Here is a 17352-nt window from a genome sequence, read left to right as displayed (position 1 = left end):
GATAATAGTTACAAATACCATTATTTTCCACTCCTCTATAAAATGTTGTTCAATTTGTCTGATGCCTAAAGATAAGTTTGTAACAAAGTGAAAAAAACTATACTTGGAAACAGTTTGTTCAGGGGGGTGTGGGGTACATTATATATATATATATATAATTTTATTACCAAATGTCTGTTTTTGTTGTTTCCGACCTACTTACAGGGACACTAATACAACATCAACTTTTCTCCCAAATTATATAAAAAAAAAGACTTTTAAATATACACTGAATAACCATTGCTTAATTACAAGGAAAAAACAAGTTAAATATATGCACAAGGTAAAATAACCCAACATGAATAATACAGTATGTGATGAACGTTTTTATTTTAATCCCTCCACTCGATTAGCGGGACTCTGTGCCCTGAGTGCCCCAAACGCGAGTCCCCCAATCTTCTGACGAGAGGTGACCAATATTTTATGTTACAGATAAATAATAAAACACATATTATACCACTTAGGATACAAGAATTATGTACAAGGTGGGGGGTTCAGTCAAAAATTCCCGGTGGATTTTTGTGCCCCTAAAACGCAGCCGTTGAGTTGACTGAACCCGTTTTTTATTACAAGAAGGAAACAAAAAGCACCATTTTTGGTGCAGTTCAGTAGCCGCCAAGTCATGTTTTCCACGAAACATGTTCCTTAAAACTGATTTATGCCACAAGCACAACTACATGACATCTATACAATACTTTCTGGCAGTTCGGTGGAGTCGTAGTCGTCTTAGCGTTTAACGTTTCTGTCCTGATTAAGTTTTCTGATCTAGGGATAAACTCACCAGTACGGGTGTGGAAAGTTCTGCAACCCATTTCAGGCCGTCTTGGCCTTGATGAGAAGAATGGATTTCCTGTTTCGATGGACCATTCTCTTGTTGTTTTGGCTTGCTGTGTTTCTGACTCCGAAAATTACGCCGCAAAAAGACACCCGGCTACATTTAGCTGCGTCACTGCCGATTGCCCATCTCTACTGCCGCCACCTAGATGTGGCCCAGACAGAAGCCGTTCCTACCCGGCCACCCATTGTGGCATCCAATTGAAATGATGGGACTCTCGCAGTTCAGCCATTTTGTTTTGGCTCTCAAGCTGGGCAATATTTTGGTTGGCTTGATTTTGTTGTTTTAGGACAGGTAGGCATGTTCTTAGTTGATGTCAGCCTCAGAGAACTCCTCCTTTATGGAGTGCTTACGCGACTTGCAGTCAGGTAAATCGAACCCAAAGTCCGCCCAGTCGTCACCACTGCTCCGGTTGGGAATAGTGATGGTGTGGCGCACACGGAAATGTACCGCCTCCATGACGCGCTGACGCTGCAGCTCGCCAGAGCTGCCAATGGAAATGGTGGAAGCGTTACTGCTAGAGCGGATGAGTTGTTGGGTGCCGTAGTCATGACCTTTGTTTAGCTCTTGGATTCCTCGCCAGATCATGGGTTTGTAATGTTCTGGAATCTTCAGTGCACCTAGATCCTGGCAAGAGAGAGAAGAAGGCATGTTTATATTACTGGCATGGAAGGAGAGAGAAAGGCACAGACTATCAGATCCTCAGACAATATATCACTGGCATGGAAGGAGAGAGGAAGGAGCAAACTATCAGATCCTCAGACATTATATCACTGGCATGGAAGGACAGAGGAAGGCATAAACTATGAGATCCCCAGACATTATATCACTGGCATGGAAGGAGAGAGAAAGGCACAGACTATCAGATCCTCAGACAATATATCACTGGCATGGAAGGAGAGAGGAAGGAGCAAACTATCAGATCCTCAGACATTATATCACTGGCATGGAAGGACAGAGGAAGGCATAAACTATGAGATCCTCAGACATTATATCACTGGCATGGAAGGAGAGAGGAAGGAGCAAACTATCAGATCCTCAGGCAATACATTACTGGCATGGAAGGAGAGAGGAAGGAGCAAACTATCAGATCCTCAGGCAATATATTACTGGCATGGAAGGAGAGAGGAAGGCATAAACTATGAGATCCTCAGACATTATATCACTGGCATGGAAGGAGAGAGGAAGGAGCAAACTATCAGATCCTCAGGCAATACATTACTGGCATGGAAGGAGAGAGGAAGGAGCAAACTATCAGATCCTCAGGCAATATATTACTGGCATGGAAGGAGAGAGGAAGGCATAAACTATGAGATCCTCAGACATTATATCACTGGCATGGAAGGAGAGAGGAAGGAGCAAACTATCAGATCCTCAGGCAATACATTACTGGCATGGACGGAGAGAGGAATGCATAAACTATGAGATCCTCAGACATTATATCACTGGCATGGAAGGAGAGAGGAAGGCATAAACTATCAGATCCTCAGAAAATATATCACTGGCATGGAATCACTCATTTCACAGTTCTCTTTACAGCAGTTAATGCTGGACTTTATCTTCTAACCCAAGCATGGGCAAACTTGGCCCTCCAGCTGTCAAGGAACTACAAGTCCCACAATGCATTGCAGGAGTCTTACAGCCACAGTCATGACTCATAAAGGCAAATGCATTGTGGCATTTGTAGTTCCTTAACAGCTGGAGGGCCAAGTTTGCCCATGCCTGGGTTAGAAGATAAAGTCCAGCATTAACTGCTGTAAAGAGAACTGCTGACCACGCCCCCCGCACAAATCTCCCGCCAGCTCTACATTCACAGAATGGCTAGAGAGTATATCAGATGCCGGCGCAGCGCCCGCTTGCTACAGAGGCGCTGCGCTATGCTGCACACCTGATAAGGTAAGGCTTTAACGTTTTTTCATTATGGGGGCAAGGTAAACATAGGTCCACTAGCACCACCGTTATTCAAGTTAAAGGGGCCATCAGAAAATATATATAGTGCTGTGGGTGGTGATTATGAATAGCCACTATTGGGAACATACCTTCCCTAGCCAAAATTGGATAGGTATATATCATGTGCATATGATCCCTGTTATATATATAGTGGATGTACTATATTTTATATTTACTATGCTGTATGATTATGGATTTGAGTCGTATTCCTGTACATGGATGGTATATATTTACAATCATGTTTTTTAATTATTTATTATGCTTTTTTCTGTTGAGGCCATTGTTCTTTTCCTTTCATTTACGTCATTGCAATTTTCGACTGTACGTCTATGTATATTTTTTTCTTTTGTTTGTTACAGCTGCTCCTTTCTATATTTTGCCTGAGGAAGCGGGCTTGAGACCCGCGAAACGCGTTGCATTTTGGAGTACAGATTAAATGTTTTTTGCATACTAATTCACAGTTGTTGTGTGTGAAATTTGGGGAGGTAAGTCCACCCTTACCCTCGTGTTTTTATCATTTTAAATAAGTTCCTTTTTATCCTGTTGGCGCCTCTGTAATTACTGTATATTATTATCCACCTGGTGGATGGGTGTGAACACCCCTTTCTTTGCTACGGAGAGCGACTTCTTAACCTGAGTGGGGACAGGTCTAATATCCCCATCTGTGCATTTAGTGGTTGCCTATACCCTGGCAACCCGTGTTTGTGAGTATATCTCTAATTATTTACCACATCGTCATTTATATCATCAATAATACACTATTGGGGGCTCCCGTCTTCTTCCTTTTTGTCTCCTTACACAGCTGGAGGGCCAAGTTTGCCCATGCCTGTTTTAACCTATGTTGTAAACACAATGACTGCACTTCTAGATCTGGCCATACACTGGTCGATGTGGCCAACAAAGAGATCCCAATTAGATCATTATCTGATCAGAGAGGGATCTATCCGATCGAATCCCTCCACACACTCTATACAGTTTTCAATCGATTTCAGCATGTTCTTTCCCTGTTTCCTCTCTCTAGGGGTGCCTGTGTCACATGACTAAATACTAGAGACCGAACACTAGGGGCACTGTGGCATGGACCTTACGTGATGTCTAGAGGCCTCTAGTGTTTGTTACGAGACACAGGAGCCTTGGGGTAGAATAGAAAGGGAAGGGTGCCCGGTGGTGGACAGATGACATGGGAGAAAGTGTGGACTGGTGAGAGAAAGAGCAGACAGGCGAGAGTAAGATTGAGCAATGCACTCAAGACCCACTGCCGATCAATTGATATCTTCTGTCCAGCGCTATAAACCTAATTGATTTTGGCTGAAAACCGATCCATCTTGAGTGATTTGTGGAATGACTGCTAGCAGATTCGATCAACTGATCGAATTGGCCGGATATCAATGAAAAATATCAACCAGTGTATGGCCACCATAACGTCCTACTTGTCAAGTGGCACAATTGGTTCAGCTTCTGGTGACAAAGGCTGGCAATGCAAAATCTAACGGCATCCTAATTCAATTTGTGTTTCCTTTACATGGAAGCAGAAAATCTCAGCATGTCACTGACTATCTCTGCCGGGCAGATTCTGTGTCTTTGTGGGTGTGCTGAAAATGCGTACATCAGTGTGTTGTGCACTGTAATGGATTTACTGCCATCAGGGCCGGATTTGTACTCCTAACCGCCCTCGGCCACTGTCACCAGCCGCCCCCCTTCAGTATAGGTAGTGAGATGACCCCTCCCCCTTCTCTCTAGTATAGGTAGCCAGATGACTCCTCCCCCTTTCCTTCCAGTATAGGTAGCCAGATGACCCCTCCCCCTTCCCTACAGTATAGGTAGCCAGATGACTCCTCCCCCTTTCCTTCCAGTATAGGTAGCCAGATGACCCCTCCCCCTTCCCTATAGTATAGGTAGCCAGATGACTCCTCCCCCCTTTCCCTCCAGTATAGGTAGCCAGATGACCCCTCCCGCTTCCCTATAGTATATGTAGCCAGATGACTCCTCCCCCTTTCCCTCCAGTATAGGTAGCTAGATGACTCCGTAAGGCTCGTTTCACATTAGCATTTGCCAACGGAACCGGCCGTATGGTTCCGTGGTCCGTTCCATTGAGCGGACGAAAAAATGCTGCAGGACCCAATTTTCCAGACCGTTTCGCTCAGCAGAACGGAAACGTTCTTAAAGGTAAACGGCTGCATAAGATTCATTGAGCTCAGCACCCTGATGGTCTTCCTGCCTGTCACATGACAACCCAGAATCATTCACTCCTCCCACTGTTCCCCCTCTGTGCCCCCCCTCTGCAAATCCCTACACTGGCTGCCCAATCCTTCCAGAATCAACTTCAAGATACTGTGATTGGCCTGAAAATCCCTCCACAATATCTTCCCAACCTCCATCTCTGAACTTATCCACAAACTGTACACCCCACTGACCTACGACTGAGTACTCTGCACTTCACCCATTCCCATGCGAGTCTCCAGGACCTCTCTAGAGCTGCCTGTACTCTGTGGAACTCCCTGCCACCACCTACCAGACTCGCTGCCACCTTCAACAACTTCAAACAAGTCCTCAACACCTGTTCCTGCTTGCCTACCCTCCCCCATCAATGCCCTAATCAACTCTGATGAGCAACTACACAGCATCCCCAATCTAATGTGCCCCCAACCCCCTACACACACACACACACGCACACTCATATACACACACACACACACACACACACACACACACACACACACACACACACACACTACACACACACATATACACACACACACACACACACACACACACTCATATACACACACACTACTCACACTCATATACACACACAGACACACACACACAGACACACACACACACTACCCACACACACACACACACACTCATACACACACACACACACACTCATATACACATACACACACTCATATACACACACACACTACACATACACACACACAGACACACACACACACACACACACTCTCATACACACACACACACAGACACACACTCATGCATACATACACACACACATACACACATTAATATACACACACTCATATACACACACATACTCATACATTCATATACACACACATACACTACACACACACACACACACACACATATATATATATATATACACACACACACACCTCTATATTTTAAACCTTTGGGCAGGGTCCTCCCTCCTTTTGTTTCCTATTCGATTATATCGCTATTCACTGAATGACTAAACTACGTGGACTACTTCCTTACCACTCCATTGATTTCATGAACCTAGCCTCACACCTACTCCAGAGATGCGTGATTGGGTATTCATGCTTTTGTGTGCTCTGTTTCGGTGCCTGTAACCTTATTTATTGTCTAGCGCTGTGTAATAAGGCGGCACTTTATTAATAAGATAATACAGGAAGACAAGGACAGGACTGTGAGAGAATGGACTGCATGGGGAGGAGCAGAACCTTTGCAGCAGGTGATAGGGTTACAGTTTTGCTGTGGTACTCTGCATTTACGGGAGTAGAACATGGTGGCCACACCTATTATTAGGGGAGGAGTTTATGCTGCTGTTATACGGGCATCACACTGACAAAGTGGCCAGCAATCTGACCGAGCAAAAACTGTTTCAAATTGCAATGTTGACCAGGACGCTATCTGCATGGAGTTTGCATGTTCTCCTGTCATAAGCATCTGCCTCGGTTGCCTCATCGGTGATCTGGCTCTGGATGCCTGTGCTGATCTAATACGTTTTAATTTGTTTCACATGGACTGGCATTCTAGATTCTTCTTAGAAATATTAGCACATCAACTTTACTAATTGTAAATCAAACTTCAAGCATAACACCAAAACTCACTTATTAAAAACTCCTACAATAATAATAATAATAATAACAACAACATTTTTAGGCCTTTATACACTGGCAGCTGAAAGGTGGTGCATTCCCTGCCTGTCAGCTGCTCCGGTGCTTGCAAGCACTTGGCAGCAGGGAAGCATCTGGCAGCTACCCACCTATCTGAGCACAGCGGAAGCCACACTCAGACAGGACATGATAATGATTCTGCTGCTATATAACCGCTAGGGGCGTAACTTAAATCTGACCGGCCCCCCAGCAAGACTCTGCTAGCCATGCCCCCCTGCAAATGCTTCTACAACACTTCCCCCTCTAAGATCGCAGTGCATTATGGCTGGCTGGTCCCCCCTTCCTAATTATAGAGTAGTGGCAGCATCATACATAACCTTGTTCTAGCAGAGAACCATATCCTCACTCCTCTCCTTGCTGCTCTTGATGCACGTCATGTTTATCCAACAACTGGAGATGGCTAACGGTATGCTAATAATTACAGATTGCATGCAAATTGTATGCAGCCTGGAATTGGACGAAAGCTTGCATTAAAGCTGCATAGAAATCAGCACAAAAGTCATCTCACTGTCTGACCATCTCTAGCAGTGAAGCTGATGTAAGGAGTCATGTGACTGATGGTGAAATAAGAGGAGTCATGTGATGCTAGAGGAGGAGTAATGTTGCCTTGGAGGAAGAGAGACATGAGGTCCTGAAGGAGGAGGAGTCATGAAGTGCTGAAGGGGAGGGGAGGAGTCATTGTGTCGTGGTGAAGTAGTGGGAGGAGTCATCATGTAATGCTAAAGGAGGAGTCATCATGTATTGCTGAAGGAGAAAGGTGAGAAGTCATCATGTAATGCTAAAGGAGGAGTCATCATGTAGTGCTGAAGGAGAAGAGGGAGGAGTCATCATGTAGTGCTGAATGAGGAGTGGGAGGAGTCATGTAGTGCTGAAGGAGGAGAGGGAGGAGTCATCATGTAGTGCTGAAGGAGGAGTGGGAGGAGTCATCATGTAGTGCTGAAGGAGGAGAGGGAGGAGTCATCATGTAGTGGAGAAGTTATTGGAGTAGTAATATGGTAGGAATATGTAGTAGTAAAGGTGGGAAATGACGTTATGTGATTTCAGTGGATAAAGCTGTAATGTGGCAGTGAAGGAGGCGTAGTAGTAACATAATGTAGCAGTGAAGGAGGAGTAGTAGTAACATAATGTAGCAGTGAAGGAGGAGTAGTAGTAACATAATGTGGCAGTGAAGGAGGAGTAGTAGTAACATAATGTGGCAGTGAAGGAGGAGTAGTAGTAATGTAATGTGGTAGTGAAGGAGGAGTAGTAGTAACATAAGAAGAAGGAGGAGGAAGAAGGAAGAAGGAGAAAGGAGGAAGGATGAAGAAGAAAGGAGGAGGAGGAGGAGGAAGAAGGAGGAAGAAGGAAGGAAGGAGGAGGAAGAAGGAAGGAAGGAGGAGGAAGAAGAAAGGAGGAGGAGGAGGAAGAAGAAGGAGCAGGAGGAAGGGAGGAGGAAGAAGGAAGGGAGGAGGAGGAAGAAGGAAGGAAGGAAGGAGGAGGAAGAAGGAAGGAGGAGGAAGGAAGGAGGAGGAAGAAGGAAGGAGGAAGATGGAGGGAGGAGGAAGGAGGAGGAAGAAGGAAGATGGAGGGAGGAGGAAGGAGGAAGAAGAATGAAGGAGGAGGAGGAAGGAGAAGGAAGAAGGAAGGAGGAGGAGGGAGGGAGGAGGAACAGGAAGGAAGGAAGGAAGGAAGGAGGAGGTAGTATTGTGGTGGTGGAGGAGACATGTAGTGCTGAAGAGTAGTGATGTGCTGGTGAAGGAGGAGGATGAGTAGTGTATTGGTGGTGAAGGAGAAGGAATAGTAATGTGATGGTGGAGAAGAAATGTAGTGCTGAAGGAGGAATAGTAATGGAATGCTAATAAACAGAGAGTGTGTCTTTCCCTTCTAATAAGCTCTGATCAGCAGCTTTGGGTTTCAGGTAGTGTAGATTACTAGATGCCTGACCCCTCCCCCCCCCATGCCACACAGTCCTATCTCTGCCAGTGTCTCTAGCTAGCCGTGCACAGGTTATCTCAGTCAGTCATCTAGAAGCATTTACCTCCATGGTTAGGCTCTGCAGGTGGTATAGGTTCTGTAACCCTTGGGATGTGAAATATTCGATGCAGTTTGGACACCCCAGTCCTGTCAAAAAACTGCAGAAACAAAAAGTGTGGAAAAAAAGCAGAATTAACTCAGGTGTACCATGTGCTGCAACACACAGAGCATGAACTGAACGTGGGTGATGTCACGCTACCTTACAGCGGGCCCTACATGTACAATCTGATCCTACAATCTCACCACATCTGAGTAGCACAAGGGCCGACTTAACCGTTTGGCAGCTAATTTATTTACAGGCTGGCAAATGCTCCAGGCCAATTCATTTTAGCACATTTATTTTTTCTTTCTTATTTGTTACATTTGCTTGCTACCAAATAGCACTGCTGTCATGTGTATTTATGGCAACTTGTCACTAGGGGGCGGTGTGAGACAACAGAAAACTTCTCCTTTCAGTTTCTATATCCTCTGCTAGCAGAGAGACATCAAAGCATTCCAAGAAATTACAGCACAACAGTTCTGATAGCTGAGGTCAAAAGCTGCACACTTATCTCAAACATAACATAACTCTATTGAAGCTCCTTATGTGTTAAACAATCTAGTGCATTTTTAAGTTTCATGGCACTGAGTTAAATTGTATAATCTGATTGTAAAGTATGTGACCAACACTCTGCCTCAACTACATATCAGATTTTTAGTGCTTTGTAGCATGTAAGTAACCTTTTGTTGACAACAGCATTACAAAACAGTCAAAGGACCAATCAGTGTAGTCGAGGCCTGGGGTTCCAACAATGGAAAGCTGTGCTGGTGATGGGGGCACTGCGACCCCCAACAACTTACCCAAGACGTAAAACTCGACTTAATTAAAGGACCACTCCAACAAAAAAAATAATCATTTAAAATCCGACAGAACCAACCGGTTTTGGACTAGTCCATCTTCTCATGGGGAATACTCAGGGATCTTATTGTTTTCAAAAGCATTTCCTGAATGGCAGTTTAATGGCAGCCCTGCTCATTTGTACACTATTTTGCTTTTGAAATCAAAGAAACCCGTTAGAATCCCCCATGAGAAAATGGATTAGTCCAAAACCTGCCGGTTCTGACAGGTTTTAACTGCTTATCTATTTTGCTGGAGTGGCCCTTTTATGTGAGGATATATTTGCAGAGATAGTCAAGTTGAGGCGACCCAGCGGAAAACCTCATAGACCAACAGCCGCTCGCTGCAATTTGGTCTCTACAAACTCTAAACTTGAGCAGTAGGACCTTCGACTGCTGGGCTTCGGGCAAGCCGTTCACATTGGCTACTGAATCTGAATCTGTTCGGGCAACTTTACTAAGCCTATTCAGTTGGAGGAGTGGATGGTGTTCCCCGCTCAGCCTATGATTTCTTACACATCAGTGGTTGCAAACAAATTGACTTGAGCAGGGAGCATTCATTGGTCTGAGATTTCCCGCTGGGTCCCCTCAACTAGACCAGGTCCATATTTGCTTCATAGTCATCTGTGCAATGATGCAAGCATCGTCAACAAACCTGGCAGTTACCATTCATCGACGGCTATTTGTACCTCTTGGAACAAAACGTGTGAGATTAACCCAATTACCCCAGCCCTTTTAAAATGTATTTAAAAAAAAACTTACTGTGGAATGTACCCTATGTTTGGTAAAAAAAAAAAAATGGGGTAGAAACTGGAAATAATAGATGTGAACACAAATTTGTGTATGTGAAACATGGTGGGGGGCAGAAAATGTGATATGTAGTGACGGTGGTAAGGAAGGAGCGTAGGAAACAAGGCAAGAAGAACAGTGAGACATGGAGGAGGCAAGGCAACAAGAAGAGACATTGAAGAGGTGGCAGTGAATGTGAGGCATGGAGGAGGCAATATGAGTTGTGGCACCAAGAAATAAGTGGTGTGTGGGTGTGTCTGGGTAGTGTCTGTGTGTGTGTGTATGTGTGTGTGTGTGTGTGTGTGTATGTGTGTGTGTGTGTGTGTGTGTGTGTGTGTGTGTGTGTGTAGTGGGGTGGGTGTGAGTAGTGTGGTGTGTGTGTGTGTGTGTGTAGTGTGTGTGAGTAGTGTGGTGTATGTGTGCGTGTGTGTGTGTGTGTGTGTGTGTGTGTGTGTGTAGTGGGTGTGAGTAGTGTGGTGTGTGTGTGTGTGTAGTGGGTGTGAGTAGTGTGGTGTGTGTATGAGTGTGTGTGTAGTGGGTGTGTGTGTATAGAGTGTATGTGTGCGTAGTGGGTGTGTGTCTGGTTAGTGTGTGTGTATGTGTATAGTGTGTGTGTGTCTGGGTAGTGTTTGTGTATGTGTGTACAGTGTGTACAGTGTGTGTGTGTGTGTGTGTGTACACAGTGTGTGTGTACAGTGTGTGTGTGTGTGTGTGTAGTGTGTGTGTGTGTGTGTAGTGGGTGTGTGTAGTGTGGTGTGTGTGTCTGGGTAGTGTGTGTGTATGTGTATAGTGTGTGTGTGTCTGGGTAGTGTTTGTGTATGTGTGTGTGTACAGTGTGTGTGTGTGTGTGTAGTGTGTGTGTGTGTGGTGTGTGTACAGTGTGTATGTGTGTACAGTGTGTGTGTGTGTGTGTGTGTGTGTGTAGTGGGTGTATGTAGAGGGTGTGTGTGTAGTGTGGTGTGTGTGTGTGTGTGTCTGGGTAGTGTGTGTGTATGTGTATAGTGTGTGTGTGTGTCTGGGTAGTGTTTGTGTATGTGTGTGTGTGTACACTGTGTGTGTGTGTGTAGTGTGTGTGTGTGTAGTGTGTGTGTACAGCGTGTGTGTGTGTAGTGTGTGTGTGTAGTGGGTGTGTGTAGTGGGTGTGTGTAGAGGGTGTGTGTGTAGTGTGGTGTGTGTGTGTGTCTGGGTAGTGTGTGTGTATGTGTATAGTGTGTGTGTGTCTGGGTAGTGTTTGTGTATGTGTGTGTGTGTACACTGTGTGTGTGTGTGTAGTGTGTGTGTGTGTAGTGTGTGTGTACAGCGTGTGTGTGTGTGTAGTGTGTGTGTGTAGTGTGTGTGTGTAGTGGGTGTGTGTAGAGGGTGTGTGTGTAGTGTGGTGTGTGTGTGTGTCTGGGTAGTGTGTGTGTATGTGTATAGTGTGTGTGTGTCTGGGTAGTGTTTGTGTATGTGTGTGTGTGTACACTGTGTGTGTGTGTGTAGTGTGTGTAGTGTGTGTGTGTGTGTGTGTGTACAGCGTGTGTGTGTGTGTAGTGTGGTGTGTGTGTCTGGGTAGTATGAGTGTGTGTGTGTGTGTGTGTGTGTGTGTGTGTGTGTGTGTGTGTGTGTGTGTGTGTGTGTGTGTGTGTGTGTGTGTGTGTGTGTGTGTGTGAAGGAGGTACAGAATACGAGGTGTGGAAGCAGGAAATGAGAGTGTGTATGTATATGTGAAATGTGTGTGTATGTGTATAGTGTGTGTGTGTCTGGGTAGTGTTTGTGTATGTGTGTGTGTGTAGTGTGTGTGTGTGTGTGTACAGCGTGTGTGTGTGTAGTGTGTGTGTGTAGTGTGTGTGTAGTGGGTGTGTGTAGAGGGTGTGTGTGTAGTGTGGTGTGTGTGTGTGTCTGGGTAGTGTGTGTGTATGTGTATAGTGTGTGTGTGTCTGGGTAGTGTTTGTGTATGTGTGTGTGTGTACACTGTGTGTGTGTGTGTAGTGTGTGTAGTGTGTGTAGTGTGGTGTGTGTGTCTGGGTAGTGTGTGTGTGTGTGTGTGTGTGTGTGTGTGTGTGTGTGTGTGTGTGTGTGTGTGTGTGAAGGAGGTACAGAATACGAGGTGTGGAAGCAGGAAATGAGAGGCACTATAGAGGCGAGAAATATGGCGGGAAATATGAGGTATGGCAGCAGGAGATGGGAGGCATGGTGGAGGTGGCAGGAAATATGAGGTATGGCAGCAGGAGATGGGGGGCATTATTGAGGTAGCGGGAAATATGAAGTGTGGCAGCAAGAAATGGGAGGCATCATGGAGGTGGCGGGAAATATAAGGCGTGGACTGACTGTCCTCAGAGGAGCTCACAATCTAATCCTATCATAGTCATAGTCTAATGTCCTACCATATTATTATTATTATTATTATGTATTTATATAGCACTGACATCTTCTGCAGCACTTTATGTAGTCATGTCACTGACTGTCCTCAGAGGAGCTCACAATCCAATCCTACCATAGTTCTAGTCTAATGTCTTACCATATTATTATTATGTATTTATATAGCACTGACATCTCATGTAGCACTGTACATAGTACATCGTCATGTCACTGTCCTCAGAGGATCTCATAATCTAATCCTACCATAGTCATAGTCTAATGTCTCCAACAGTACAGGCCAATTTGAGAAGGGCGGGGGGAGGGGGAGGAAAGAGGCATCAGTCAACATATCAGTATGTTTTCGGGATGTAGGTGGAAATTGGGGTGACTAGAGGAAACCCGCATAGACAAGGGTAGAACATACAAACTCCATGCAGATAGCATTATTCTGACAGAGATTCAAATCTGGGACCCCAGCGCTGCAAGGCCAGTGGAAAGAGAGAGTCTATCAGAACTGTCGGAAATAATTGTTTCGACCCATCTATCTGGCGGCAAATTGCATGGTGTGTGCCAAGCAATAGACTACACTGCAGACTGTGCAGAGCAGGTAAAGTAGATAAAGATCATTGTCTGTCTGCTTCCCCCTCTAGTGGCCAAAAGCAACACTGCAGCAGTGAAAACTGTCACATTATTCTGTTATTCAGCCTGTGTGACTTCAAAAGCAATTGCAGTGATGCTGAAAAGATGCATGGAAACTCGTATGTGTGAGAATTTACACTGACCCAGGCTACTCCAGGGCCCGTATGCAATTCGTTTTTTTATCCTTAGTTTTCTCCAAGGTGATATTTTTAAACTTATAAATAAAATGCCTTGCCTTTTAAACCCCCAGCAAGCAAGAAAACACTTAAAATAGTTTTGATAGTACGTGTACAAGAAGAAGAAAGGCACGCATAGCAACCTGGAAAAGCACTTGGATGCTGGAGGCTGAAAGACTGTGCTCACCACCATTCAATAAATTCAATTCCATGCAAAGAAGAAAAGCAGGTCGGGCTCCGGTCAAATGCTTCAGTGAAATTTTAAAGAGAACCCGAGGCGGGGTTCTCACAACGAAATCCCCATACAGAGGCTGGGTCTGCCTATGGAGCCCAGCCTCTGTTGCTATTTAGATCGCCCCTAAATCCCCCCTGCGCTCAGGGAGACCCCATAAATCACAGCCGTGCTGTGCGGGCTGTGTTTACCTTTGTAACGTCAGTCTCCGCTCTCCCCCGCCTCCTGCAGAGCTCCGGTCCCCGCCCACGTCCCTTCCCTCCAATCAGCGTGGAAGGAAGGGACGCGGGCGGGGACCGGAGCAATGCAGGAGGCGGGGGAGAGCGGAGACTGACGTTACAAAGGAAAAAACAGCCCGCACAGCACGGCTGTGATTTATGGGGTCTCCCTGAGCGCAGGGGGGATTTAGGGGCGATCTAAATAGCAACAGAGGCTGGTGTCTATAGACAGACCCAGCCTCTGTATGGGGATTTTATTCTCAGAACCCCGCCTCGCGTTCTCTTTAATCCAAGAAGGTACAGCAATACAGCATTAGGAAGGGAACAAGGACGGCCTGACAGCCTTTGGCCTCTGACGAAGCAAGGGAACCTGCAAAACGGCTGTCACGCCATCATTGTTCACTTCCTAATGCTGTATTGCTGTACCTTCTTGGATTAAAAATTACACTGAAGCATTCGACCGGAACCCGACCTGCTTTTCTTCTTTGCGTAGTTTTGATAGTACTCCTTTACCTAATTTTTGTTACCTTTTCAATTGCTGAGTGCTGGAAAGTTAATATAAAAGAAAGTGAAACATTATCTCCAGGGCCGGCACTACCATAGAGGCAAAGGGGGGAATTGCCCATGGGCCCCAGAGTCTGTAGGGGGCCCCCCCAAGGCTCCCCTCCAGCTATGGTGACCCATGAGAGCTTATATGCTGTGTGTTTAATCTGTACAGGAAAAGGAGGAGGTGAATCATTAGAACACCAAAAATGCTTTTTAGGGGCCATATGATGGATTGGATGGGGCCTGGCAGCCAGTTCTGGGTCCTAGGGGTTGATATGGTTGGAAGAGGGGCATCGGGGGCCTCCCAAGTTACTTTTGCCCCAGGGCCTCATTTCAGCTAGAACTGGCCCCGATTATCTCCTAGGAGAAAAAACTCAGGTGAAAAGTTAATTGCATATGGGCCCAGGTCTTGTCATTTTCAAGACTGCTTTTCTCGATTTAATACCATTTTTTTTTTTTACGTTTTTCTGATTATTTTTAGAGACCAACAATCAGAAATCAGGATTTGATGCTGATAAGTTATTATTTGCGATGGTGAATGACATGCTAATAACTGTAGCTTCCTTGCATGGTATGGTACATATACATCTAAATTGGTCCATTCTGCATACAATTTACTGTACAAAACAATTTCATACAGTCAGTAATTATTAGCGTGTCAGGTAAAGTATTTACGCACCGGGGGCTAGGGATGCTTATATGGATTGCAAGGAATTGAAATTTCCGCATTTCTGATCGCAAATCTGCTTTTCTGATCGCATTTCAGAAAACGGAAATCAGAATTTCACAGAAATCCGATTTACCACAAATCGGTAATTTTAGCCCGATCACTGAACTCGGAATCATTGGAACAATCAGAAAATGCAGAATTTTTCAGCAAAAATGGGATCACGGTGGTCATTTTAGATCACAAGAGTTTCCGATTTCCGCCCCTCCAATCTTTTGCATTTCCTGATGCAAAAAAATTACCAATAAAATGCTCCTTGAAAAAAAAAGAAAATCAAAAAAACTGAAATTAGCATGGGCGGAAATTGGATTTTCCACGGAATGTGAAATGGGCAGCATTTCCGATCATCCCTACTGGCGGCACATTTTACACTAGGGGGGCAGCATCACAAGGCCGATTCCCGGGAGATGTCATACTAAAGGTGGCCACTAACGGTCCAATTTCTAGCGGAAAATCGTTCGAGCGATCAGAAATTCTGATCGGATTGGTTGTAAATAATCTCCATTGGTGGACACAATCGATTATGAATGAGTGAAAAAAATGTCGTCCGAATGAATTTTTGTCGAACCAAAATTTGGATTTTCTTGTTGGTTGTGATAGATAGGAAGCAATGATTGGTTCGTTGATGGTGTAGTGAACGATGTATTACAATATTTCACTTCCGATCGGAATTTCTGATCGCTCTAACGATTTTTCGCTAGAAATTGGACCGTCAGTGGCCAGCTTAAAATCGATCAGGGGTATGGGAACGCAAAAGATCTCTGTCTCTTTGTCGATCTGCCTATTTATTGTCTGATGTATGGACAACCTTTAGCTCATTACTGGTCCTGTGCTGGTAATAATCACTTCTATACATGCGTTGAATAGTGGTAATCATTGACACACTTTTCCCCATCCCCTGCTTACACCTCTGACACAGTGGTTGTCCTTGGCAGGTTTTGGGGTGCAGTATCTATTGTTATGTATAGAATGTTGGGGGGGTACAGTAAAACTTGCACAGGGGCCCAAAGCTGCTTAGCTACGCCACTGAGCATTCACCTCTAATACCGGGGCCTAAAGAGAAAAATACTGGTAACCTATCCCGCAGGGAAGTGCACTTTCGAGGGGTTATCTTTGGGACTCATTTTACATCCAGTATGGACAGGTTAATAAATGGGGCATTCGAATTTGCCACGGAGACAGAGCTCAGTGCCGGGGAAGGCCGCCTACCTACCTGACCAGGTTAGGATCTGCATTATACGGCGGTGGTGGGGTACAGTGCGATCCGGACACCATAGACTGGGAGGAATGACCCCCGTTCATCTCTCCGTTGGACTGCATGGAGTGATTGTTCACCATTCCCGTGCCTGCAGATAGAATAACATGGAAGATAACTTACAACTTCTGTTTGTTTTGGTGGGCTTACATGGGTAATATATATCTTTAAATTATGCATTAAAAAAACCCTTAAAATTAGTTTTGCAAAATTAAAAGTAAAATGAGTGTAGCACCAATTTATCTCCTCAGAGACCTCCAGCTGCCTGTTTGCTCTACCGCCCTCCCAATCAGCCTGAACCGCTCCCAGTTTGGTAATATGGACAAGCAGGAAGCAAATGATTGGTCTGTGAGCTTAAGACACGCCTCCCTGCTCACTTCAAAATAGGGATAGCCAATGAGATTTAGTATCGCAAATTTGAACACATTACCATGTCTTTAAATTGACTTACTGGCTTCACTCTGCAGACCAGATAAATAGCAGGTGCTGCTTGGTAAGTTAGCATTGTTTTTCCATAACCACCATGCCAGGCTCTTGTGGTGTATGCCACCCTATACTATTACCCATCATACCAGGCTCTTGTGGTGTATGTCACCCTATACTGTTACCTATCATACCAGGCTCTTGTGGTGTATGCCACCCTATATGGTTACCCATCATACCAGGCTCTTGTGGTGTATGCCACCCTATATGGTTACCCATCATACCAGGCTCTTGTGGTGTATGCCTCCCTATACTGTTACCCATCATACCAGGCTCTTGTGGTATATACCTCCCTATACTGTTACCCATCATACCAGGCTCTTGTGGTG

The 17352-nt window shown here is 45.1% G+C and overlaps 1 protein-coding gene across 14 annotated transcripts in view; it reads right to left on the bottom strand.

The window, feature by feature from the left end:
• Nucleotides 1-352: 352 nt before the first annotated feature.
• Nucleotides 353-17352, bottom strand: part of TP73 (tumor protein p73) — a 219074-nt gene continuing 202074 nt past the window's right edge. For 13 of the 14 annotated variants that reach the window (XM_068238907.1, XM_068238909.1, XM_068238911.1 and 10 more), the window contains 3 exons: nt 16499-16631; nt 8750-8843; nt 353-1501 (listed from right to left, as the gene is read on the bottom strand). In XM_068238907.1, the coding sequence (XP_068095008.1) occupies nt 1181-1501; nt 8750-8843; nt 16499-16631 (548 nt within the window). In that variant the 3' untranslated portion in view covers nt 353-1180. The remainder of the gene's footprint in view (nt 1502-8749; nt 8844-16498; nt 16632-17352) is intronic. The other variant, XM_068238920.1, reaches the window with a different exon arrangement.

This window comes from Hyperolius riggenbachi, chromosome 6 (assembly GCF_040937935.1).
Source record: "Hyperolius riggenbachi isolate aHypRig1 chromosome 6, aHypRig1.pri, whole genome shotgun sequence".
NCBI classification, from domain to species: Eukaryota; Metazoa; Chordata; class Amphibia; order Anura; family Hyperoliidae; genus Hyperolius; species Hyperolius riggenbachi.
This window is presented reverse-complemented; position numbering and strand designations above follow the sequence as displayed.